The sequence below is a fragment of the Ovis canadensis genome, chromosome 26 (genome assembly GCF_042477335.2).
Source record: "Ovis canadensis isolate MfBH-ARS-UI-01 breed Bighorn chromosome 26, ARS-UI_OviCan_v2, whole genome shotgun sequence".
Lineage (NCBI taxonomy): Eukaryota > Metazoa > Chordata > Mammalia > Artiodactyla > Bovidae > Ovis > Ovis canadensis.
The window spans coordinates 37,987,366-38,012,821 of record NC_091270.1 but is presented as its reverse complement, the minus strand read 5'-3'; the positions used below and the strand labels follow the sequence as shown (position 1 = coordinate 38,012,821).

General features: G+C 37.0%; 1 protein-coding gene across 2 annotated transcripts in view; it reads right to left on the bottom strand.

The window, feature by feature from the left end:
- Window positions 1-25,068, bottom strand: part of SGCZ (sarcoglycan zeta) — a 422,745-nt gene extending 397,677 nt beyond the window's left edge. For both annotated transcript variants that reach the window (XM_069573132.1, XM_069573133.1), the window contains exon 1: window positions 24,874-25,068. In XM_069573132.1, coding sequence (XP_069429233.1) covers window positions 24,874-25,068 — 195 coding nt within the window. The remainder of the gene's footprint in view (window positions 1-24,873) is intronic.
- Window positions 25,069-25,456: the final 388 nt, after the last annotated feature.

Sequence of the window (25,456 nt, the reverse complement as noted above, 5' to 3'; positions counted from 1 at the left end):
CGTATTTGTAAGGAGGGCATGTTACACTAGCTAGAGGCCAGAGAAAGTAAACACCTTAAAGTATTAAATATAAATCCAAAACAACCATCTCTAATTCCCACTCCCAATTCTGCTAATTACTGGAATGTAAATTATTGAATTTACATTAAAAACGTACCTGACCTAATTTTATTAACACACTCAGCTTTATCTGAAGGCTAATTTCTATTCTGGTTCTGATCTACAAAGAATAAGCAGAAAAAGCAAAAAAACTCAAGGAAGACTTAAGGCACCTGGAGTTTAGAATATCCACATCATACACTGCTCTTTTCCTTCCTTCCTCTCAGGCACAAACATTGACCAATTAGTTCCTGGGCTTCATTTGAGAAACCAACGAACAAAAGGTCAGGAGAGGTTTGCACCACTGACACTGTTCCATTCAGCTTGGAGTTTCAGTAATTTAGAGTCAGGTTATTATTTGGAATATAGTGGGGTTGCTTGAAATACCTAACTTTATAATCACTCAAAATGAAGGTTTTTATTTTCTGCTTTTTGTGTTGGTTTATGTACAAAAATGTGACTGTGAGCGTGCACTGATTGTGCAGTCAAGAGGCTGTCAGTCATATACATACTAAGGAAACTTGTCGCTCAGGTGCTAAGTCATGTCCAGCTCTGTGATCATGTGCCCCATGCACTGTGGCACAGCAGGCCTCACTGTCCCTCACTATCTCCTGGAGTTGGCCCACCTGCCCACTACTGCACACTACTCATACTCTGTATAAAATAGACAACTAATAGGAACCTACTGTATAGCACTACTCAGTGCTCTATAGTGGTCTAAATGGGAAGGAAAGCCAAGAAAGAGGAGGTATATGCATACGTGTAGCTGATTCACTTTGCTGTACAGCAGAAACTAACACAACATTGTAAAGCAACTATGGTCCAGTGACTTTTTTTTTAAAAAGAGGCTGCCAGAATTATGCTGGACTTCAAGGACAGGTGATTTGCAATTATAATCTTGCTAAACAAATACCAAATTATCAGCATTATGGAAAGTAATGTTTAATAATTAATCACCAATACCCTACCAAAGTGATGCAGAGTCATGGATTAAATTTTATACTAATAATTTTTATATTTGTTTATAAATAACATTTTCCAAAACAGAAGCTTTATGAAACAAAATTCATAAACACAAGTTTATGAAACAAACATGGTAAAATGACTTTGATCAAAGTTTTTGTTGGATATCTAACTGAATTATAGGATTTCTTTGAGAATATAGTTACATAATTGATCAGAAATATCAAAGCCTTGGGCAGGTAAGGGGGTAAGGAACTACAGCTGACACTAAGAGTGTCAGTTGTCTTTGGTAGAAAGATGCTATGGTAGCAGTTATATTTTTCTAAAATGAAAAAAGAAATTGAGCATCTCCATGCTTGTTACAGGAGGAAAAGAGAACTAATATGAATCACATGTTAATTTCTTTCAACAATTTGAAAAATTAGGATTGTATAATTATAGCTTATCATATCTCAAAATAAATCTCTACAGTTATAGACTTGTATCACAAAGACTTGGATTAAAGGAATAGAGAAGAATTTCAGGGACAACATTCAATATAGAGAATGATAACAAAGACAGTTCTAACTTTTACATAATCTTTTCTCTAAGGTGACATACCAAAATACAAAGTATCAACAGGTCACTGAAAACATTAAAAACACATTTTAAATTAAAAAATATAGAAATCAGCCAATTACAGTCTATGTTGTCTACAAGGAATAATACAAATAGTTGAATTGACCGGAACAGTATAATGCTCCTGGAAGAACTCAAGATTCATAGTTTAGTGAAGAAATCAAGGGAATATATTTATTCTTTACTCTAGATATGACTAAGCAAGGCATTCTGCACTAGAACACCAGAGCTCTCATAAGTACAAGAATATGGTTTTGTTTGATTTTTTAAATGTATACACATTTATATTGTATATATGACATTAATCTCTTTTCTTTTTTATGGCAATTTTAGGTTCACAGTAAAGTGTAATGAAAGATACAGAGATTTTCATATACCCCTGCCCCTGTTATCAACTTTCCAACCAGAGTGGTGCATTTATCACAACCGATGAGCCTCTGTTAACACATTATTAACCAAACTCTATACTTGCTTGATTTCTTTGACTGGTGAAATTATATAAGACATCAGCAATTATTGTTTGCCTCTAATCTCAGTATTCCCCCATTTGGGAGATACTTAAAATACTTAGGCTAATGAGTTATAAAATTACTGAAGTATTAGGTAAATTAATAGTAGGAAATTGTACAGAGCTAGAGAGAAATGATTCCCAGGGAGAATTCATATCCACAATCTTAATAAAACAGACCACTGACATTTACTTTTTGGAAGGGAGAAAGTACAAATAAAAGTGTTTACTTAACAATTTATTATCTTTAACCAGTTTATATAAAATAAGATTACTATTAGAAAATTACTTCAGAGTACTAGCACATTACATTTGTTATTTTAAATGTGATTTTTAGGAAGATCTGATTGATGAATTGATGAATATATATTTCTATATTTTTAATTTAAAGTGTGTTTTAATGAATATATATATTCATTGATGAATGTATATTGTTTATTGGCCTCATGAAGACAGCTTTTCATACACAACATAGATTGAATTCTAAATAGGAGTTTGGATTGGGTCAGTTTAGTTCAGTCACTCAGTCACGTTCGACTCTCTGCGAACCCATGTACTGCAGCACGCCAGGCTTCCCTGTCCATCATCAACTCCCAGCGGTTTTTCAAACTCATGTTCATTGAGTCAGTGATGCCATCCAACCATCTCATCCTCTGTCATCCCCTTCTCCTCTGCCTTCAATCAGGGTCTTTTCCAATGAGTCAGTTCTTCCCATCAAGCAGCCAAAGTATTGGAGTTTCAGCTTCAGCATCAGTCCTTCCAATGATTATTCAGGACTGACCTCCTTTAGGATGGACTGATTGGATCTCCTTGCAGTCCAAGGGACTCGCAAGAGTTTTCTCCAACAGCACAGTTCAAAAGCATCAATTCTTTGGCACTCAGCTTTCTTTAGGGTCCAACTCTCATATCCATACATGACCACTGGAAAAATGATAGCTTTGACTAGACGGACTTTTGTTGACAAAATAATGTCTCTGCTTTTTAATATGCTGTCTAGGTTGGCCATAGCTTTTCTTCTAAGGAGCAAGCATCTTTTAATTTCATGGCTGCAGTCATCATCTGCAGTGATTTTGGAGCCCCCAAAACTAGTCTCTCACTGTTTCCACTGTTTCCCCATCTATTTGCCATGAAGTGATGGGATTGGATGCCATGATCTTAGTTTTCTGAATGCTGATTTTTAAGCCAACTTTTTCACTCTCCACTTTCACTTTCATCAAGAAGCTCTTTAGTTCTCCTTCACTTTCTGGCATAAGGGTGGTGTCTTCTGTATATTTGAGGTTATTGGTATTTCTCCTGGCAATCTTGATTCCAGCTTGGATTGGATAGAATATATCAGAAAAATAAATGAAGGAGGTAGTGTACACAGTGTTTGTGGTAGACCTACATGAAATTTGCTATTTTACAAGACTTACAAGTATATTTTGAATTTGAAAGTGAAAGTGAAAGTCGCTATCATGTCCGACTCTTTGTGACCCCATCAACCATACAGTCCACGGACTTCTCCAGGCCAGAATACTGGAGTGTGTAGCTGTTCCCATCTCCAGGGGAATCTCCCCAACCCAGGAGTTAAACCCAGGTCTCCTGCATTGCAGACAGATTGTTTACCAGCTGAGCCACAAGGGAAGCCATTTTGCATTTAAACAAAAGTAAAGAATATTTATAGCAAAATTATCAAGTCAACTGAATGAAGCTACCAATTGAGAAAGCAATACCTTGTTTTCAAATATGCACATTTTACACTGCAGGTATAGGAATCAGCCCTGGTCAGTGATAGGAAGATTCAAGTACTTTCATCATTAAGGAAACATAACCAGGGCAGTCAGGTTAGTCTTCTTCCCCCAAGGCAGGAAAAATGAGGTCAAAAGTTTTATTACACAGCTTAACCTGGTTTCCTAGGGACTAATTTCACTTTCATAAAAAAATCATTGATGAGGAAAATTAAAATATTTCTTGATCTAATATTCAATGGCTCATAACTAAAGATTAGATATCTAAATAGGTTTTCCAGGTCAATAGGAGTTTTCTGATGCACTTGATATTATTTTTAGAAGACAGACATCAAAACAATTTACTGATCTAGGATCAGGTGTATCTGGTAAAATATGGATTGGCAGGTTTAAAAGTCTAATTTCATCCTAAAAAATAGCTTGTTGTCTCTGAAAATTGAATGCTTGTTTCTGTATTTTCTTAAGTAAAACCAGACAATTGATGTAGTACTATTTTTAAGTTCCCATTAAGAATTATTTCAAAAGGTCTTAAAATATTTAGATTTTCATTAATAACCCATACTGATGGATTTGATTTCAGAAAAGAAAATAAGCCATTCTATATTGAGCATAGTAAATTCACTATGATTCACATGAATTTCTTCTGATCATAAGATACATAGGCACTAAATAATGTTTACTGAAAAGTGCAAAAAGAAAATTGGTAAAAGAAACTTACAAGAGCACCATTAAAAGATAACTGACATTTAATACTTTGCTTTTTACTTAATATATGCTTCTTTGCAGTTCTTTTTAGATATGATATGATATTGCATATTGGCTCATTTGGTAAAGAATCTGCCTGCAGTGCAGGAGATCAAGGTTCAATCCCTGGGTCAAGAAGATACCCTGGAGAAGGAAATGACAACCCACTCTAGTATTCTTGCCTGGGAAGTTCTATGCACAGAGGAGCCTGAGGGCTGCAGTCCATGGAGTTGCAAAGAGTTGGACACAACTGAGCAACTAAGGCAGAACCAGTGTTGCATTTGCTAGTTTAAATGTCTTTTTCACTTGGTGCTGTAGCATAAATTTTTTAAAAAATCACTGATATGATTTGATATGGTTAGAGGGCACCACAGACTCAATGGACATGAATTTGAGCAGACAGTGGAAGACAGAGGAGCCTGGCGGGCTACAGTCCATGCAGTTGTGAAGTGTTGGACATCACTTAGTGACTGAACAACAATATTGCATGTGTAAGTTTATTACTATAACCTTAACTTTCTCTCTTGTTTAAATCTTTATGCTGCATTTTTACATACAGAAGGAGCTCCTATTTGGACATAAATTTTTCTCTACACTTTTATGATTTTAGTCTACATATCTGATGTTATATAACTCTAAAGACCTGGAATTCTAAAAAAATTGATATAAATTTCAAATTACTCTTTATAAAGGAAAGAAAAAAATACATTTGTCTTGTCAAGTATGGTTATTCAACAACTTTATATTGTCATTTCTTTTAATAAAAGTGAAAGTTCCTCAGTCATGTCCAGCTCTTTGTGATCCCGTGAACTATAGCCTGCCAGGCTTTCCTGTCAATGGAATTCTCCAGGCAAGAGTACTGGAGTGGGTTGCATTACCTTTTTCAGGGGATCTTCCTGACCCAGGGATCAATCTTGGGTGTCCCGCATTGCAGGCAGATTCTTTAAACCATCCAAGCCATCAGGGAAGCCCAAGTGTGTTGTGTGAAGTGAAATGAGGTCACTCAGTCATGTCCAACTCTTTGCAACCCCATGGACTGTAGCCTATCAGGCTCCTCCGTCCATGGGATTTTCTAGGCAAGAGTGCTGAAGTGGATTGCCATTTCCTTCTCCAGGGGATCTTCTTGACCCAGAAATCGAACCCAGGTCTCCCGCACTGCAGGCAGACGCTTTACCGTCTGAGCCACCAGAGTGCGTCGTGTATTTGCATCTAAATACACATATGCACATGAATATGTGTATATATATATATATACACACACATATATATACATACATATATTTAATATAAATATATTGAATATGCAATATTTCTATGATTAAACTAGTACTAACAGAAAATATAAGCATATACTAATTTGACAAGTTTGAAAATGGTAGTTAAACATTGACAACACCAAATGCTTTTGAAGTCATGGAACAACAAAATATCCCATTCATTGCTGGAGGAAATGCAAAATGGTACATCCACTTCATATAACTATTTGGCATTTCTCACAAATGAAACATTCCTTCCATGTGATAACACAATCACGCTCTTTGATATTTAACTGAAAGTGTTGAAAGCTTATGTTCACAGCAAAATCTGCATGTGGATGTTTACAGGAGCTTTATTCATGATTGCCAAAATCTGGAAGCAAGCCAACTGTCCTTTAGTAGGTGAATGTATAAATAAATTGTGGTACAATTTAGTTATTTAGCACTAAAAATAAATAAGCTATCAAGCTATGAAATGCATGGAGAAAACTTAAATGCATTTAACTAAGTTAAAGAAGCTGAAAAGGCTACATGCTGTATAATTTCAACCACATGACATTCTAGAGAAGATAACACTATGGAGGGTTGCCAGGTTTGGAGACTATGGGCCTTGTGGTGGGGGGTGGGGGGAGGTGAGTGAATAGGTGGAGCCTAGAGGATTTTCATAGCAGTGAAACTGCTCTGTATGATACTATAATGTTGAATACATGTCATTATATAATTGTCCAGAGCCCCAGAATGTATAACATCAAGAGTGAACCCTACTGTTCTATACATCACAGATGTATAGATGTATAGAACAGTCTTTTGGACTCTGTGGGAGAGGGAGAGGGTGGGATGATTTGGGAGAATGGCATTGAAACATGTATAATATCAGATAAGAAATGAACTGCCAGTCTAGGTTCCATGCAGGATACTGGATGCTTGGGGCTGGTACACTGGGATGACTCAGAGAGATGGTATGGGGAGGGAGGTGGGAGGGGGGTTCAGCATTGGGAAAACGTGTACACCCATGGCAGATTCATGTTGATGTATGGCAAAACCAATACAGTATTGTAAAGTAAAATAAAGTTAAAAAAAAAAGAGTGAACCCTACTATAAACAATGGATTTGGGGTGATAATGAGGTATCAGGTGGCACTAGCGGTAAGGAGCCCACCTACCAATGCAGGAGATGTAAAAGATGAGGGTTTGATCCCTGAGCCGGGAAGATCCCATGGAGAAGGGCATGGCAACCCACTCCAGTATCCTGGCCTGGAGAATCCCATGGATAGAAGAGATTGGTGGGCTGCAGTCCATAGTGCTGCCAAGAGTCAGACATGATAAGCAACTTAGAATGCACGCACGATGTGTCAAGGTGGTGGGGATGTTGATGGTGTATATGTGTGGGGTCAGAGGGCATGTGGTAACTCTGTACTTGCTGTGAATCTAAAAGTAGTCTAAAAAAACAAGCCTAATTGAAATTCTAAAAACAGATGTTTAGCTGTTGTTTTAATTGCATTTAACATGGCAGTGAAGTGGAGCCCATTCATCATATGAATCTTGATGCACATGTGACTTTCTAATAGAAGGCTCAGACCAGAGTGATGACGGTCAATGAGTTTGGGTCTTAGACATCTAGAGGTCTTGATAATATCTACGCTCTTCCTCAGAACTTCTAACCTATTTAAAAATGGCTAGTTTATTGGAGAAAGAAAGATATGTGATCCAAGTGAAATGACTGTCAAGTATGGGATGAGTTAACCTAAACCATCCAAACTACAAGCTGACTAGGATAGTTGACTGCAGACCCATGAGGAAGCCATACCAACGTTAGATGATGGAATTGTCTGGTTAATCCACAGATTTCTGAGTTAAATTAAGGTTGATTATTTCAAACTACTGGGATTTGCGTCACTACGTAACATTCTTGTGGCAACAGGTCATTAATGCATTGACTTTGATTAAAATGCCTATTAGTATATGAAATGCTGAGCATGCCTATAATTCAAACAGGGCTCACATTTTTTATTTGTAGAAATGGAACAGAAAAGTTATAGCAAGTATCATTACTCTATAGTTTGCTAACATTAATATGCTATGAATATGATAGTGAGTTAAAAATATAGCAATGAAAGATAAACCAATATTAGCAGACATTAAAAAGAAACCTCACCCATTTCAAATTAAGGAGAAAATACTCAATTTCTTGCCCCTATACGGATATATATAGATACAGGGGCTTCCCGGGTGGCTCAGCAGGCAAAAAATCTGTCTGCCAATTCAGGAAACACAGATGTGGATTCGATTGCTGGGTTGGGAAGATATGAACTTATAAAATTACTGTCAAGTAATAGAATATTGTTTACTAGAAAAATTGTATTTTGGTTACACTGACAACAGTTAGAACTGGACATGGAACAACAGACTGGTTCCAAATAGGAAAAGGAGTACATCAAGGTTGTATATTGTCACCCTGCTTATTCAACTTATATGCAGAATACATCACGAGAAATACTGGGCTGGATGAAGCACAAGCTGGAATCAAGATTGCTTGGAGAAATATCAATAAACTCAGATATGCAGATGACACCACCATTATGGCAGAAAGTGAAGAGGAACTAAAGAGCCTCTTGATGAAAGTGAAAGAGGAGAGTGAAAAAGTCTGCTTAAAGCTCAACATTCAGAAAACAAAGATCATGGGATCTGGTCCCATCACTTCATGGCAAATAGATAGGAAAAACAGTGGAAACCGTGGCTGACTTTATTTTTTGGGGCTCCAAAATCACTGCAGATGGTGAACTGCAGACATGAAATTAAAGACACTTACTCCTTGGAAGAAAAGTTATGAACAACCTATACAGCATGTTAAAAAGCAGAGACATTACTTTGCCAACAAAGGTCCATCTAGTCAAGGCTATGGTTTTTCCAGTGGTCACGTATGGATGTGAGAATTGGACTATAAAGAAAGCTGAGGCTGAAGAATTGATGCTTTTGAACTGTGGTGTTGGAGAAGACTCTTAAGAGTCCCTTGGACTGCGAGGAGGTCCAACCAGTCCATTCTAAAGGAGATCAGTCCTGGGTGTTCATTGGAAGGACTGATGCTGAAGCTGAAACTCCAATACTTTGATCACCTCATGTGAAGGGCTGACTCATTTGAAAAGACCCAGATGCTGGGAAAGATTGAAGGAGGGAGGAGATGGGGACAACAGAGGATGAGAAGGTTGGCTGCATCACTGATTCACTGGACATGAGTTTGAGTGAGCTCAGGGAGTTGGTGATGGACAGGTAGGCCTGGTTTGCTGCAGTCCGTGGGTCGCAAAGAGTCGGACATGACTGAGCAACTGAACTGAAACTGATGTGTCAATAACATTGACAGTAGAATGATTCATAAGTAGTTGGAGCAAATTTGGCCTGCTGAGTTAGATAAGCAAACATTAAAATATTACTCTGTCACTTTTTAATTATGTGAATTTGGGGAAAGTTTTTTTATTTTAAAGTAGAGATAATAATATGAATTTCATAGGAGTGTCATATTATGTAAGATAAACCAAAGCACCCTAACAAACTGTGGCATGAATACTTTCCTTCTTTACTAATACCAATTTCTGTTTCTTTAAGTACCTAGACAGCATATGGAAAAGCAGAGGCATTATCTGTCTAGTCAAAGCTATGCTTTTTCAGTAGTCATGTATGGATGTGAGTGCTGGACTATAAAGAAAGCTCAGTGCTGAAGAACTGATGCTTTTGAACTGGTGTTGGAGAAGACTCTTGAGAGTTCCTTGAACTGCAAGGAGATCAAACCAGTCAATCCTAAAAGAAATCAGTCCTGAATATTCATTCATTGGAAGGACTGATGCTGAAGCTGAAACTCCAATACTTTGGCCATTGATGCGAAGAACTGACTCATTAGAAAAGACTCCGATGCTGGGAAAGACTGAAGCCAGGAGGAGAATGGGACGACAGAGGGTGAGATGGTTGGATGGCATCACTGAATTGATGGACATAAGTTGATCAAGCTTCGGGAGCTGAGATGGACAGGGAAGCCTGTTGTGCTGCAGTGCGTGCGGTTGCAAAGAGTAGAACCCAATGAGCAACTGAACTGAAGTACCTACGTATTTACATACTTTGAATAAATTTATAAGTTATTCTTGTGCAAATCTGAATATTTTGAGGTTTTTGCAGCTCACTAACCAGATCTCTTAGAGAAATATAAAATGTTAATATCACTTTTAAGTCATCAATCAGGACTGAAGCATATCAGAAAAAATAGAAAAACAGAATTCAATTCATATAATTGCAACTCACCAGAAGTGAGATTAAAATGCATATTGTAGTGGAGATATACACAGGTTTCAAACATCATTGAAGCAATTTGCATTGCTCCTTAGTAATCACACATTTTGGACACTAATGAACACTGAAAATAAACACTTCTTTATAATGAGTGCACATACACATACAATATGTGGGTCATGCTGATATTTAGGTTTCACACTTCCCTCCTCCAACTAAACCTAAAACTATTAGCAAGACATAATCTTGGTCAGTTTATATGAAGACTTTTAACAAATGTCCAGTGCTTTTTTAGATTAGTTTAAGTTAACCCCTAGATCAAGAAGAAAAAAGGGGATATGAGAGATAACAGAGGCTTAGCCTGTTTCAAAGTTTCTTAAACTCAGAAATACACAAAATTTAAAATAGCAGAAATATGTGATTTGCAAGAGAACAGATATATACAGTAATTCTTCAATGACATTGTTCAGTAGAACTTATAAGACAAGTTGAAATACAGTCGAACACTGTTGAAGCTGTATTATGAACCATCATGCATGCTTTGTGAAGGAAGAAGTCAAGCTAGCCCAAAGGTGATAGCCATTAACAGATACAAACAGCTTCTGAAACAGTATAATTATTTGCAAAGGTGCTTTAATGGTGAATTTCTGGAAATACTTAAAACTGAGTATCAAACTATTTAGCAAACTAAATTGCTTATAATAAATTGTACTAATACGCTGTATCAGTAGTATTAATTTACTACACGGTGCTAACATTTTTTTGATCTGGGAATGAGTTTATAAACTAACAGGAAGGTCAATAGTGAAATTATTAATAAATTCATATAAATTCCTGCCCAAAAGATGACTTTTATTTAAACAATATATTTGCTTGGAAATAACAAATATGACGTTAAAATTATGCTTTTCAAAAACAAATGGTTGCTTTTTTTCTTACAAAATAGCAAAATGTTAACCCTTACGATGATTAACACTGTTTCATTTTAAAACTTAAATTTTCCCCTGAATTTCCTACTAAATTAGTCAACTTACATAGGTCATACTATATGCTACTGTTTGTGAAAACAAGCATACTGCACTTATTACCTCAAGTTCAATGTGGTCTAACATATTTCAGTGTCTGGCTGCAAGTCACCCACATGGGCAATGATTTTATCTTTCTGAACTTCCAGCTTCTCAGTGTAAACAGGCACTGAATGAAATCTTTCCATCTTTCTATACTATTATACACTCTAATAAACATAGGAACTAACAAGTCTGTACTTCTATAACTTTTTATTCAATGACTCATTTTCTCAATTCTTTCTTTTCTCCTGCAAAATACCTGGCATTCTCAGTTCAGTTCAGTCGCTCAGTTGTGTCCGACTCTTTGTGACCCCATGAATCGCAGCACGCCAGGCCTCCCTGTCCATCATCAACTCCCGGAGTTCACTCAGACTCATGTCCATGGAGTCCGTGATGCCATCCAGCCATCTCATCCTGGGTCGTCCCCTTCTCTTCCTGCCCCCAATCCCTCCCAGCATCAGGGTCTTTTCCAATGAGTCAACTCTTCGCATCATTCTAATGTAACTGTATTTAATTTAGCACATGCTATGTAAAACTCATGGTTTACCTTATGTCTCTGTTTTTGTACTTTAATTCGGTAAAAGGAATGACTGCTTGGTACTTGTTTGAACTTGGATTAAAAAAAAAGTGGCTACATTTTTCTTTATAAAGGCAAGGAAAGAAAATGTACTGCTAGGATAAGACTAAGCATGAAAGATTTCATCTGAGAGGGACAATTTGTCAGAAAATTATGAGGAGGTACAAACAGAGGGTTATAATGGAAGCAGTCTTGCAACATTAACTATAGCATTCACTCTCATAAATTCTGTAATAAATCCACACACACCACATTGAGGGGTGGAACAGACCGGATGGTTTTCCAGCAGGCGTGCTCCCACTGCGGGCACTCCCACATGGAGTGGTTGTCATGCCACAGAAATTATGCACCCCACTTCACCTTGGCTTGGAGTGAGCACCTTGATTCACATACTGAGGAATTAATTGGGAAAATGGAAATGGCAGCTCAGAATAGTGGACAAAAGCTATGATCCTAAATCACCTTCAGAATGGGTCTTTCATCATGAGCAATTAGTTACTCCTCAGCAAAATACAGTTTAATGAGGGCAAAGACTAGATTGGAGTCACTGGGATAAAATAACCTTTGTGAATATCATTGTCCCTTTTATAAAGGTGCCATTAATAAGCATCATCACTCTATCCAGAAATTAAAACAAACACTTGTTTTGCCAAACTCAAAAGTATAGTCATGTCTGGAACTTACAGAAGAGTTTTCACTGTTCTAATTACTGACTATGAGAGATTAGGTACATTTCCCCCTTAAATTAAAATAGTTGTGGTGATCGAGTATCTTTTGTCTAACAAATTTTAAATGTACTTAAAAAGCAATGATGTCATAGCTATACATCTAATGGTACTGTGTGAATGCCCTAAAGTAGACAGTAAAGTAAATTATTAAATGAAGAATTTTGAATTAATTTAATTTTAACTGAATTTTGTTAAAACATTAATGCAATGAATGGTGACAGAAACAGCATGAACTTTAAAACTGTAGAACCCCAGGTTCTATCCTTGCTCATCACTGTGACCTTGGGAAATTTATCTAATTTCATTTACCTCTGGGTCTTCAACTGCCAAAGGGGATATAATATTTACTTTGCAGTGCTGTGAAATTCAATAAGGTCTGGTCTATAAAGCATATAATCTGGCTGAATACAAATCAGATGCTAAATAAATACGGCTGCAAGGCATCTCCAACATCACTCTCGGATCTAAAGATTATAGCCTAAGGGTTATAATTCAGGGTGTTACAAAAATAATTTAGAATGCAGTATCAATGAAGTAATCATTTAAAACTCGGAACATTAAAGAAACTCAGAGCATTTAGGATCAAGAACAGAAATCTCACTCTATCTTCCAGTCAGTTTTTAAGTGCTTTAATTGTCAAAATGGTTCAAAATGAAATTAGTTCTCTCTGGAAAATGAGCTCCCTCATTCAGACACGGCTTCCCTGGTGGCTCAGACAGTAAAGAATATGCCTGCGATGCAGGAGACCCAGGTTCTATCCCTGGGTCAAGAAGATCCCCTGGAGAAGGGAATGGCAACCCACTTCAGTATTCTTGGCTGGAAAATTCCACGGAGAGATGAGCCTGGTGGGCTATAGTTCATGGGGTCACAAAGGGTTGGACATGACTGAGAGACTAATGCTTCATTCAGACAGGACAGTAGGGTTTCTTTCAGGTAATGCTAGTTTTCAATCTAAACATCTTGGTGTCATCCAAATCATGATAATGTTTAACAGCTGAACTGTTCCTCTTAAAAGTTTTTGGTAAAGATTTTACATAACAGCATGAAATTAGAATATCAAAAGAAGTCTTTATTATCCTTCCATCATGCCAAGGAAATAAAACATTTTTTCTGATAAAATGTACACTATAAAAAAGCTCATTATGAATAACTAATAAGGCATGGAAATAATGCTTGTCATTGCACATAGCTGGCCCTGAGTACTTACTCTGAGGCTCTATGTTAAGCACTTCGGTACGAGTTCACTCACTACTTCTAATATCTCTGTGGGTTAACACTAATTGACCATTTTGCAGATGAAGAAACTGGAGTTAGAGAAGTTAAGTGACTCACACAAGACCATCCTTCTAAGCAGTAGTACTAGAGTTAGAATGGGAATCAGGCTGTCTCAAAGCTCATGCTCTTAACCTTTATGCATATCATTAGTAAAAACAAGATTATAAACACTTTGTTAATACCTGTGTTTTTGGATCCTCTTATGCTTCTAGTACTGTGTTATGCTCAATGTTAACAGAATCATTAACTCAGATAATGCATGGGATAACTGAAGTAAGAATAGCAGAAATACGAGTTATAATTATAATAATGGTGAAGTCTTAGCTGTTAGGATATGACAGGCATTTCTGAAGAACTGCCATTATTTTCATTGTTTTGATATTTACAACAGTCTAATAAAAATAACTTTGCACCCATTCTACAGGGTAGGAAACTGAGCCACAATTTAAATAATTTATTAACTGTAATATAGCTAATCAGTGGCAAAATCAGGATTTGGATGCAAAGGTCTGGTCCCAAGTTCATTCTATTAACCATTGCTTGATGGATGATGAGAGGTGTTTTTGGAAATACCAGCAATCTGAGGTACTATTGACACCAGTTTTCTATGGGAAAACATCTTACCAATGTGTCGTAGAGACTCAAGCTATTTCCCTGGTTATATAATAATTGTGATTATAGAAATGAACTCATATTATGTTCTTAAATTGTTGCATACACAAAGCAGATGGTGATATATCTGTAGGTTTTTGAAAGGAATAAGCTTGGCTATAAAGAGCATGAGCTTCAGAAGTTTTTAAAGTCTGATTCTGAGTCTGTTTTTTATAGCAACTCTGTGAGAAATGCAAATAAAAACCCACATCCCTGCTTTTGCCCTGTGGACCATTTGAATAAAATTCCTCCCCTTTTCTACTTTCTCCTGTTATTCATCCCTTTCATTTTTTTTCAGTAACTGGAGACTAATTTATAATCACTGGGGGCTTATTTTGTGTGCTGTATCTTGTATTTTTTAAATAAAAGTAAATTCAGGAAATCACTAATATCCTAAATATGAGACCAAGTTGGGTCAACAGATTTCTCTAGAAAAATCTCCATATGCCCTTGATTTCAACTGTTAAATGAAGAGACTTTCAAGGAAGGTGTGTCGATTGTGGTGGGCAGGCTGAGGCTTCATAGTAGCAGGTACCTTCCCAAGAGAGGTTGGAAGTCAGGAAACACAGTTATCTGATTCTCACACATGAGGTTCCAATTACTTTTTCTAGAGGGATTGTAATAAGTGATGGCACAGAGGGTCTAGGGTTTGATGGAAAATCACAAGTAAATTACAAGTACTTGCCAGCCTTCAGTTCAGTTCAGTGGCTCAGTCCTGTCCGACTCTTTGCGACCCCATGAATCGCAGCACGCCAGGCCTCCCTGTTCATCCTTAATTACTAATAGACCTTGCCTCAAGAAAGATGAAGTGTGATAGTGCAGAAGTGAGCATTTACACAATGGAGTATTACTCAGCCATTAAAAAGAATTCATTTGAATCAGTTCTGATGAGATGGATGAAACTGGAGCCGATTATACAGAGTGAAGTAAGCCAGAAAGAAAAACATCAATACAGTATACTAACACATATATATGGAATTTAGAAAGATGGCAATGACGACCCTGTATGCAAGACAGCAAAGGAGACACAGATGTGTATAACGGACTTTTGGACTCAGAGGGAGAGGGAGAGGGTGGGATGATTTGGGAGAATGGCATTGTAACAGGCATACTATCATGTAAGAATCGAATCGCCAGTCTATGTCCGACGCAGGATACAGCATGCTTGGGGGTGGTGCACGGTGATGACCCAGAGAGATGTTATGGGGAGGGAGGTGGGAGAGGGGTTCAAGTTTGGGAACGCATGTTCACCCATGGTGGATTTATGTCAATGTATGGCAAAGCCAATACAGTATTGTAAAGTAAAATAAAGTAAAAATAAAAATTTTAAAAAAATTAAAAAATTAATTAATTTTAAAAAATAAAATTAAATTAAATTTAAAAAATCCAAGCTTTTTTTTTTTCTTCTTCATGAAAAGAAAAAAGACTGAAAGACTGATGGAGTCAGTAAGAGCTAGTAATTAGAACTTCAAAGGACTATCGTTTCACTGAAAAAATATCTTACCTAAGTGCTTTGGGACTCTGGGAGAAAGTGTGCTCTGCATGTCTTCTTATCAGGAGAGGCTGATCAGCTTGACTGAATGACGTGAAAGGACTCAAGCAATGCCATTCTGGTACTAAGTGAGGGTGAAATTTTAGCAAAAAACAAAAAAAGCCCGCACATGAAAATAGAAACTCATCAGCATCTGAAGCAGTTTTACAGAAAGAACTAGTGGAAAAATCAAGACATTCCCTGGTGGCTCAGACGGTAAAAGTGTCTGCCTACAATGCGGGAGACCTGGGTTGGATCCCTGGGTCGGGAAGATCCTCTGGAGAAGGAAATGGCAACCCACTCTAGTACTCTTGCCTGGAAAATCCCATGGATGGAAGAGCCTGGTGGGCTACAGTCTATGGGGTCACAAAAAGTCGGACATGACTGAGTGATTCACTTTCAGTAGAAAAGACCTTTAAAAATTATAAATGGTCAACCAAAATGTATTACCCACTATGTGCCTGGAAAAGATAACAGGATAAATGAGATAATAAGACCTGGTTCTGCTCCTTGAGGGATTCCCACATTATGGGACTTTGGGAAAGCCAGTGGAGGAGACAGTACCTATTTAGATGAACCATAATTATATAATGAAAACAACACTACAGAGATGATATATATGACTAAAAATACATGTATGGATAAATCTGCCAGAAAGGGATACCTAAATTAATAAACAAACCAACTAATTAAACAGGTCTACATGAAATAGCTGGCTGTCAGATTTCTGGCTTAAGAGGCAGGAGTTTAGCTTAGCTGGCAGCTCTCTGTTATTGTTTAGGAGAACAAAAGAACCACAACATTGTTAATAGGCTATATCCCAAAACAAAATTGGTGTTAAAAAAATTTTAAAAAGGAGAACAAAAGAAACCGTTATAGGTTGCCAGTGTGGTATCAACCGATCCCATCACGTTAGGGATAAAATTTGACATTAAAAACCAATATCTCTAGAGATCCACTCTAAACTCTAGAACCTAGAAAAACTCTTGTACAAGTGCAATCACACTTATCAATATACAAAAATGTTCTTAGCATCACTGTTTGTGAGAGCAAATTAAACCACAAAAATACTTACGAAGCAACTCAGAAGGAAAATTGATAAATAAGTCAGTTATATTAATAATGAAATTTATAGCAGTAAACAAATAAATTGTAGGAATAAACATTAACAGGGATAAACCTCACAAATAGATTGTTGACTTAAAAACAATATAGTGTTTGAGGTTTACACACATACATGCACTCACATGAACTAAATAAAGTAACAACAAAAAAAATGTGGTCCTATATAGATAGAGTTAGGAAAGAGGAGAGTGAAAAAGTTGGCTTAAAGATCAACATTCAGAAAATGAAGATCATGGCATCCGGTCCCATCACTTCATGGGAAATAGATGGGGAAACAGTGGAAACAGTGTCAGACTTTATTTTTTTAGGCTCCAAAATCTCTGCAGATGGTGACTGCAGCCATGAAATTAAAAGACGCTTACTCCTTGAAAGGAAAGTTATGACCAACCTAGATAGCATATTGAAAAGCAGAGACATTACTTTGGCAACAAAGGTCCGTCTAGTCAAGGCTATGGTTTTTCCTGTGGTCACGTATGGATGTGAGAGTTCGACTGTGAAAAAGCTGAGCGCCGAAGAATTGATGCTTTTGAACTGTGGTGTTGGAGAAGACTCTTGAGAGTCCCTTGGACTGCAAGGAGATCAGCCCTGGGATTTCTTTGGAAGGAATGATGCTAAAGCTGAAACTCCAGTACTTTGGCCACCTCATGTGAAGAGTTGACTCATTGGAAAAGACTTTGATGCTGGGAGGGATTGAGGGCAGAAGGAGAAGGGGACGACAGAGGATGAGAGGGCTGGATGGCATCACGGACTCGATGGACGTGAGTCTGAGTGAACTCCAGGAGTTGGTGATAGACAGGGAGGCCTGGTGTGCTGCAATTCGTGGGGTCGCAGAGTCAGACACTACTGGGTGGCTGAACTGAATTGAACTGAGGAGATATTGGTAAAGTTTATTTTTCCAACTAAGGGATGTGGCACAGGTGTTCATTTCAACATTTATTATTGTTATCAATATTACCATTTGTGCCTTAAATACATATTGTATATATATTTTGGGGTAAGAATATATTTTACATTAAATAAATAAAAGTGTTAATAATGGGAGCTTTCTGTACTACTGATGTAGGTAATCAAGTTTGGGCCTGCTTTCCTGGAATATGTTAGGTCTTAAGTGCAGGTGCTACCAGGAATCATTAAACTTGGTATTCAGAATACAAAACTGATTTTTCAGTGTAGAAGTAAATAAAAACCACTGCATAGACTATGAAGCATTCCCTGTGCTCAAGGTGGGCCTATGGAAAGGCACAAACCTTAGTGAAATGAAGAGCTAGTAGTTTTTCAGTGCAGGTAACATTAAAGATGGATATTTACCCACAAACATTGATGAAGGGCTAATCATCTGGAAGGCATCATGCTCTGCCTTGGGAATACAGTAGTGAAAAAAAGCATCAAAACCCTAGGCCTCATGGAACTTACATTCCATCTGTGGAGAGGGTAACAGACAGTAAACAAGGTCATATAAAAAGAAACCATTTGGTAATAAACACACTAACGTGAGGATAAACAAGCAGTTAAGAACGAATGAAATGTGGCTATTTCATATTTAAGCTTCACATGTGCATGTGTGCTAAGTCACTTCAGTCATGTTGATTCTTTGCGACTCTATGGACTGTAGCAACCCACTGGAGCGGGTTGCCATGCCCTCCTCCAGGGGATCTTCCCAACCCAGGGATGGAACCCACATCTCTTATGTCTCCTGCACTGGTGGGTAGATTCTTTACCACTAGTGCCACCTGGGAAGCCCAAGCTTCATGTAAGTCTACCCATATCCATAGGTTCAGGGTAGGAAATAAAATGCATATAAGGATGAGGACACAACTTTTATAAATATAAGAACTGGCTGGATACATGGAGATGAAAAAGTTCATTCCAAAGTAATGGTTCTATTAGAAAGTGAAATGAAGAAAATTGTGGGGGTAGCAAGTCTGTAGATGGACACACTAACAAATGACAGCATGTTGCAACACACTTTAGCCATCTCAGGTAGATTGCAAACAGCTATGGAGAAGATATCACTCGGTTAATGATGACGATAAAGTATGGGAAAATGGTCACAAGGGTGAGATGGGGTTATGTGCTGTGTCATTTACTAAAGTATTAGAAGGAGCACAGGATTTAGGACTCAGAAAAAATACAGTATTTCATATTTCCCCCAAATTGTCATTAAAGATATTTAGCTTTAAAAAAGTCAGTAAGTGGAAATTTAAATATAGCATTGTCTCTCTGGATCATCCCCGTGCAGGATGCTTGGGGTTGGTGCATGGGGATGATCCAGAGAGATGATATGGGGTGGGAGGTGGGAGGGCAGTTCAGGATTGGGAACTCATGTACACCTGTGGCGGATTCATGTCAATGTATGGCAAAACCAATACAGTATTGTAAAGCAAAATAAAGTAAAAATAAAAATTAAAAATAATCCAGAATGACACACTAAAAATTCTATCTGTCCTTAATAAACCAAAATTTAAAAATATATGAAAAAGAATATATATACACATGTATAAGTGAATCACTTCACTGTACAGCAGAAATTAACATTATAAATCAAATATCCTTCAATAAAATAAACTTAAAAAAAACAGGAAATTGAATTTCATATAATTTTCCTGATTCATAAAGTGCTGTTAAAATTTTAATCATATTGAAATATAAAAAATAATTTTCTGTTGTATTAACATTTTAAAAGTTACTGTATATTTTTCAAGCAGTGTGTAAAGTCCTCATAAATAGTGTGTATCAATTACATGTTTCAATGACAGTGCCTTGAAAATAGTTTATATTAAACTGTCATTTTTTAGCTTGTTTTAAAAAAAATAAATATAGCATTGTATGCAATATCAACTATAGAAAGGTACACTAAAAGAAAAGAAAGTATGATAAAAGATAGTGACTCCACAGCCAACAGCCATAAACAGAAAGATATAAAAAGGTTGATCATCTTCTAAATATATACTTTTAAATAGATAATAAAGAAAATATTTGAAATGAAAAAAGTATGTGGCAACTAAATAAACCAAAGGAATTGCATAAGAATGTCTCTCACATATCTGCATTTTTAGACATTAAAATACAATATGACCCAGGATCTATCTATCCTTGATGTTTGTATGCGTCTGTGACTACATGCTCAGTCATGTCTGACTCACTGCAACCTCATGGACTGTAGCCATCAGGCTCCTCTGTCCATGGGATTTCCCAGGCAAGAATACTGGAGTGGGTTGACATTTCCCTCTCTATGTAAATAAGTGTATATATGTGTGTAAGTGTGTTTGTATACATGTATTCGTGGATATATGTGTGTGTGTCTATTTGTGTATTTATGTGTTGTGTGTGTGTACTATAACATACTGTGGTCTTGATAAATTAACTGATAAATTAGTGTCAGATCCAAAGAAAGGAATTAGGATCCTGTGATTAGAGCTATAGACAGGGAGACTGCAACAAGATATCAAGATATCAAATAACAACAAAACTATCCAGTCATTTAATGGGACGGTTTGCTTATCATCCAAATGAGGGTTTGAGCAGATACTGAGTGACCAAATGGAGGGAACGGTGTAGAGAGAATGCTAGAAACATGTGGGTGGTTGAACTAAAAATGTCCCAGCTCCTTTTCTGGGATTTTCTTTCATCCAACATTCATCCCACTCATCATATAAGTTCCTAAGAATTTTTTTTTAATTTATTCAACTAACTGGTTGTTTCAGTTATTCTCCACATCTGGGTACTCTTGACTTTCCAGTCACAACATTCACGACTTTCCTCTTCATCTTCACTCGTAAACGGCACTTAACGTGCCCATACTTTCTTTTGCTGGCGAGTTAATGTGTCTAATCAAATTAAGTTGCAGTTGGATGCCACCAACTTTTACTCAGTACTCTCGTGACTAAAAAGGATACTTCATTATTATATTCATTTTCAATTTTCAAATATAGCGCTAATTCACTTACTGTGAACACTTGAACCAAGAAAAGACTATTGCCTGGGCAGAATGCCTGGTTTGATAGGTCTGCTGGATTAGTCCATTATATTGAATCACAAAGATAATAAACAACCAAACAGTGACAACAAAAGCATATAATTGGGTTATACTGATCTTGAGAGAATGATGTTTCAAAATCTCTCCCTTCAACTCATGCCTACACTCATCAACTCTCATAGCCAGGAAATGATTGTTTCTATCTCTCCTCAGTTTTTCACCCTGTAGTATAAAGTCATTTCCTTTGTCTTGATTCTCTGCAGCTCGGTATCTCAATAGCAAAGTGATATTATTTTCCACAAAATGAAAAGCAGAATAAGGTCGTATCAGCCATACAGATCATGTGTAATACTGGCCATAATGATGGACTCCAAGATGCACCATAAAACAGGTTGGCAGCTACACCTGCTGTGCTGAAAACACAATATTTTGATAGCAATAGCATGCCCAGTTTGCTCAAATAAAAGATGTTAACAGCCACATATTTTCATGTATTAGATGGCAACAGTTATAATGAAAGTGAAATACATTTTGTGCAGATCAATAACACTCCCCAAACAACTTACACACTATTTACTATTTCTTACTATAGTAAGGCAAGTGGTTTTCGGTATTCATGCTAGAAATAGATGTAGTCCTAATGTACCAGTGAAAACATTAAATTGATTTTTTTTTTTTTTACTGATCTAATGTAAGATGATTACAAATTATTTCACTTTTCAACTACATATAACTTAATCTAATGTATAGTATTCAGGACTGCTAAAATCTGCATATACTTTAGTAATTTGGATTTTTTCTAAACCATTATGAGTCACTACATGGACAGAGTATGTTACTTAACAAAAATTATCTTGAAACAATAATTACAACCTTATATTTCCATTTGTTTCAGATATACATAAATAGCTTACATAGCTAAAGGAAGGATAGGATAGCCCTCTGTTTTGATTATAAAAAATAAAATGTGATTTAAGAAATAAGAAAAGAAAGATATGTCTATAATAAAAGCCAAGACTCCTATAGAAATAAACTCCTTTTCATTATCCCAAGGAATATGTTGACATTTACATTTTGGCCAGCTGGGGTTCAAATTAAATAGCTCCATAGGTAACAGAGACGGCCTGTGTGGATCCTGAGGACAGAGATGACTGTTTCAATTATTTTCCTTGATTGGCTTACCAGCCTTGGCCTCAGCATGTGGCAAGGTTTTGGGAGGCTGATGCATGAAGCCATGTAATCACTCATTTAAGTTTATTTCCTTAATTAATTTAAACATGCTTCAGAAATGTACATCTCAAAATTCCTGCAGCCTGGTCACTGCATAGAATCAAGACTCCCTAAGGTGAGAAAGTTGATCCTATTTTTCATGAACTTTTAAAAGATGTCTTTTAATGGAGAAAAATAATGGTTAAAACTCTAAGACTTGGAGAAAATTCTACTCTTCCTCTAAGGAAAAAAAAACAAACAGTTTTTTAAGAAAAATGATGTTGAAGAAGTTGCTATTAGCAACTGGGAGGAGAGGGTGAGATGTATGGAAAGTGTAACATGGAAACTTACATTATCATATGTAAAATAGATAGCCAATGGGGAATTTGCTGTATGGCCCAGGAAACTCAAACAAGGGCTCTGTGTCAATCTAGAGGGGTGGGATGGGGCGGGAGATGGGAGGGAGTTTCAAAAGGGAGGAGATATATGTATACCTATGGCTGATTCATGTTGAGGTTTGACAGAAAACAACAAAATTCTGTAAAGCAATCATCCTTCAATAAAAAAATAAACTAAAAAAAAGAGCATAAAAAAATCTGCAGGGGTGTATACATTGTCCATACTGTGTGATATATGATTGTAAATGAAGCCCAGATAATGATTAAGTAAACATAGGAGAAGAGCTCAGAAGAACAAAAAGACTACAGGTAGAGCTGCTGCTGCTGCTGCTAAGTCGCTTCAGTCGTGCCCGACTCTGTGCGACTCCACAGACAGCCCACCAGGCTCCCCCGTCCCTGGGATTCTCCAGGCAAGAACACTGGAGTGGGTTGCCATTTCCTTCTCCACTGCATGAAAGTGAAAGTGAAAGTGAAAGTGAAGTCGCTCAGTCGTGTCCGACTCTTAGTGACCCCATGGACTGCAGCCTACCAGGCTCCTCTGTCTGTGGGATTTTCCAGGCAAGAGTACTGGAGTGGGCTGCCATTGCCTTCTCCGGCAGGTAGAGCTCTACAGGTAGAGCTAGTGAGTGTCAAATACTCACAAGGTTTTTTTTTTTTCCCCGAGGAGGGGGGTGGGTACGGGGATGAGCCAGCTCCTGAGACAGCTCCATAATGGTTCAAATGTGTTACCAGAGCCTCATAAAGCTGTCATTCTGCTAGCAGCCTCCAACTCCACTTCTAGCCATCCACAGGCTCACAGGCCTTGATCAGCAACACTGAACTTGCATGCATGTCTAGGAAGCACTTATTTTCTCCAATCCTAAAGCACATTAATCCTGCCCATCTCTTTCTCTTTCATTTCTTTTCTTGCAGGTGCACCTTTCAAAAAGTGCACTGTATTGGAAAAAAATGGAAACCTTTGCTCAGCTCTTTTTTCTTTGTGAGCATATGCTGTTTTATCATGATTTGCAGAGTTTTACTGTTTCCTGTTTGGAAGCTTAGGCCACCTGCCCCCCAGGCTCCTACTGCACACAACTGCAGTGCCCTACACTGTGGACAGATGCTGAACTCATTTTCTCTTTTGAGATTCTATTTCTAGTTAGAATTAGGTATTAGTGAAGTCAGAAAGAAACTACTCTTGCTAAATCAATACACAGCAGAGTTTTTTTTTTTTTAAGGCAGCCCCACATAGGAAGATCAGTGAAGTTAAATAGCCAGCTTTACCTGTACCCCTGAGGATACAGAGTTCTAAAGAATAACAGCAATTTGGTCAGCAAAGAAATATACCTGCTTGGATGTGAAGATATCTGAAGTCTCTAAGCAAAGGCAGAATGGTTTAAAGGCAGAGTAGAGAAATTTAAGAATTTAGCCAGTAAACATGAAATGGGCTAAACTAGACTTTGCGGAAACAGCTAATTTTGTCTTATCTGCAGAACGGATAAGATATCCTCAGAGGTTTACTGTTCACAGTCAAGACTCAGGCAAAATTCATCTATGGATTATATAATAGTTTGGCTAATTATTAATTTTCATAAGATAGCAATTTAATTTCTAGTTTATCTTTTATTCACCATAAAAGATGGTATCTGATAAAATAAGATACCATGCTCTCTGATAAGGTAAGATTCCCATCTGATGATAATTATAGATATTGTTTGATGCAGCCCAGGAAGATTCCAAGGTTTAGATTTGACCATGCAGTATATCATCTAAAAAGCAAATATAGAGTGGTATATAAAGTATTTCCAAGGAACTTTTGATTTACAATATTAGTTTTAATGTGAAATATTGTTTCTAAAAGCAGACTAATTTCTTAGACTCCCAGGTTTAGCAAGCAATTCATGCTGACCAATTAAAAGTTTTCTAACATCCTAATAAATCAATATACTATGCTGTCTCCTGCTCCACACCCTCTACACTCAAATGGCAGGTAGTAATATATGTGTATTATAATTACATTGAATGCAGTCATAAAATATCATGTGACAGTCTTCAAAATTCCAGAACAAACTTGTAAAGATTAAGATGAATAACTTTCAATTAAAAACTAATAAAGCTATATCTTCCTTGAACCAAAGCAATAGTTATTAAATCATGGTGGTACTTACCACAGTGAAGTTCATCACTTTCAAAATCCAAATTGTCATGGCTAAGTTAACTATCATGGTAACCAACAGCAGAAGGACAAAGAAGTATAAGCACCTCTTTCGCCATCCATAAATTCCCACTGGGTAAAGCTGTGCGTTCTCAGCCTTTGGCAGGTTATTCTGTTGTGTTGCTAGTATGTATTGTTCTCGCGTCATCTGAGAAAAAAGGAAAAGAAGCATTCAAAGATAAAGTCAATGACTTGTTAAATCAAAAGGCACAACATATCTAAGAATAATGGGCAGTGGGTCCTCATTAAGATGAGTAATGAAAATTAATTAATTTGTTTAATTAACATTACAAGGTTGCGAACCCTTCAAATTCTTATCATCAGTTTTGATTTTTGGAGTTATTTAACTACCTGTTATATTTCTAAAATACAACATTCTAAGATTTTTAACATTCTTAGATATTATATCTCTAAGATACAGTATTTCCAGTGGGATTTGCCCAATCTTAACACTAGCTTTTCTCTCAGGATTCTGTGAAGATTCTCAGCTCTACTTCCATTTACCTAAAACCCAGCAACTTTATGATCAGCTGTGC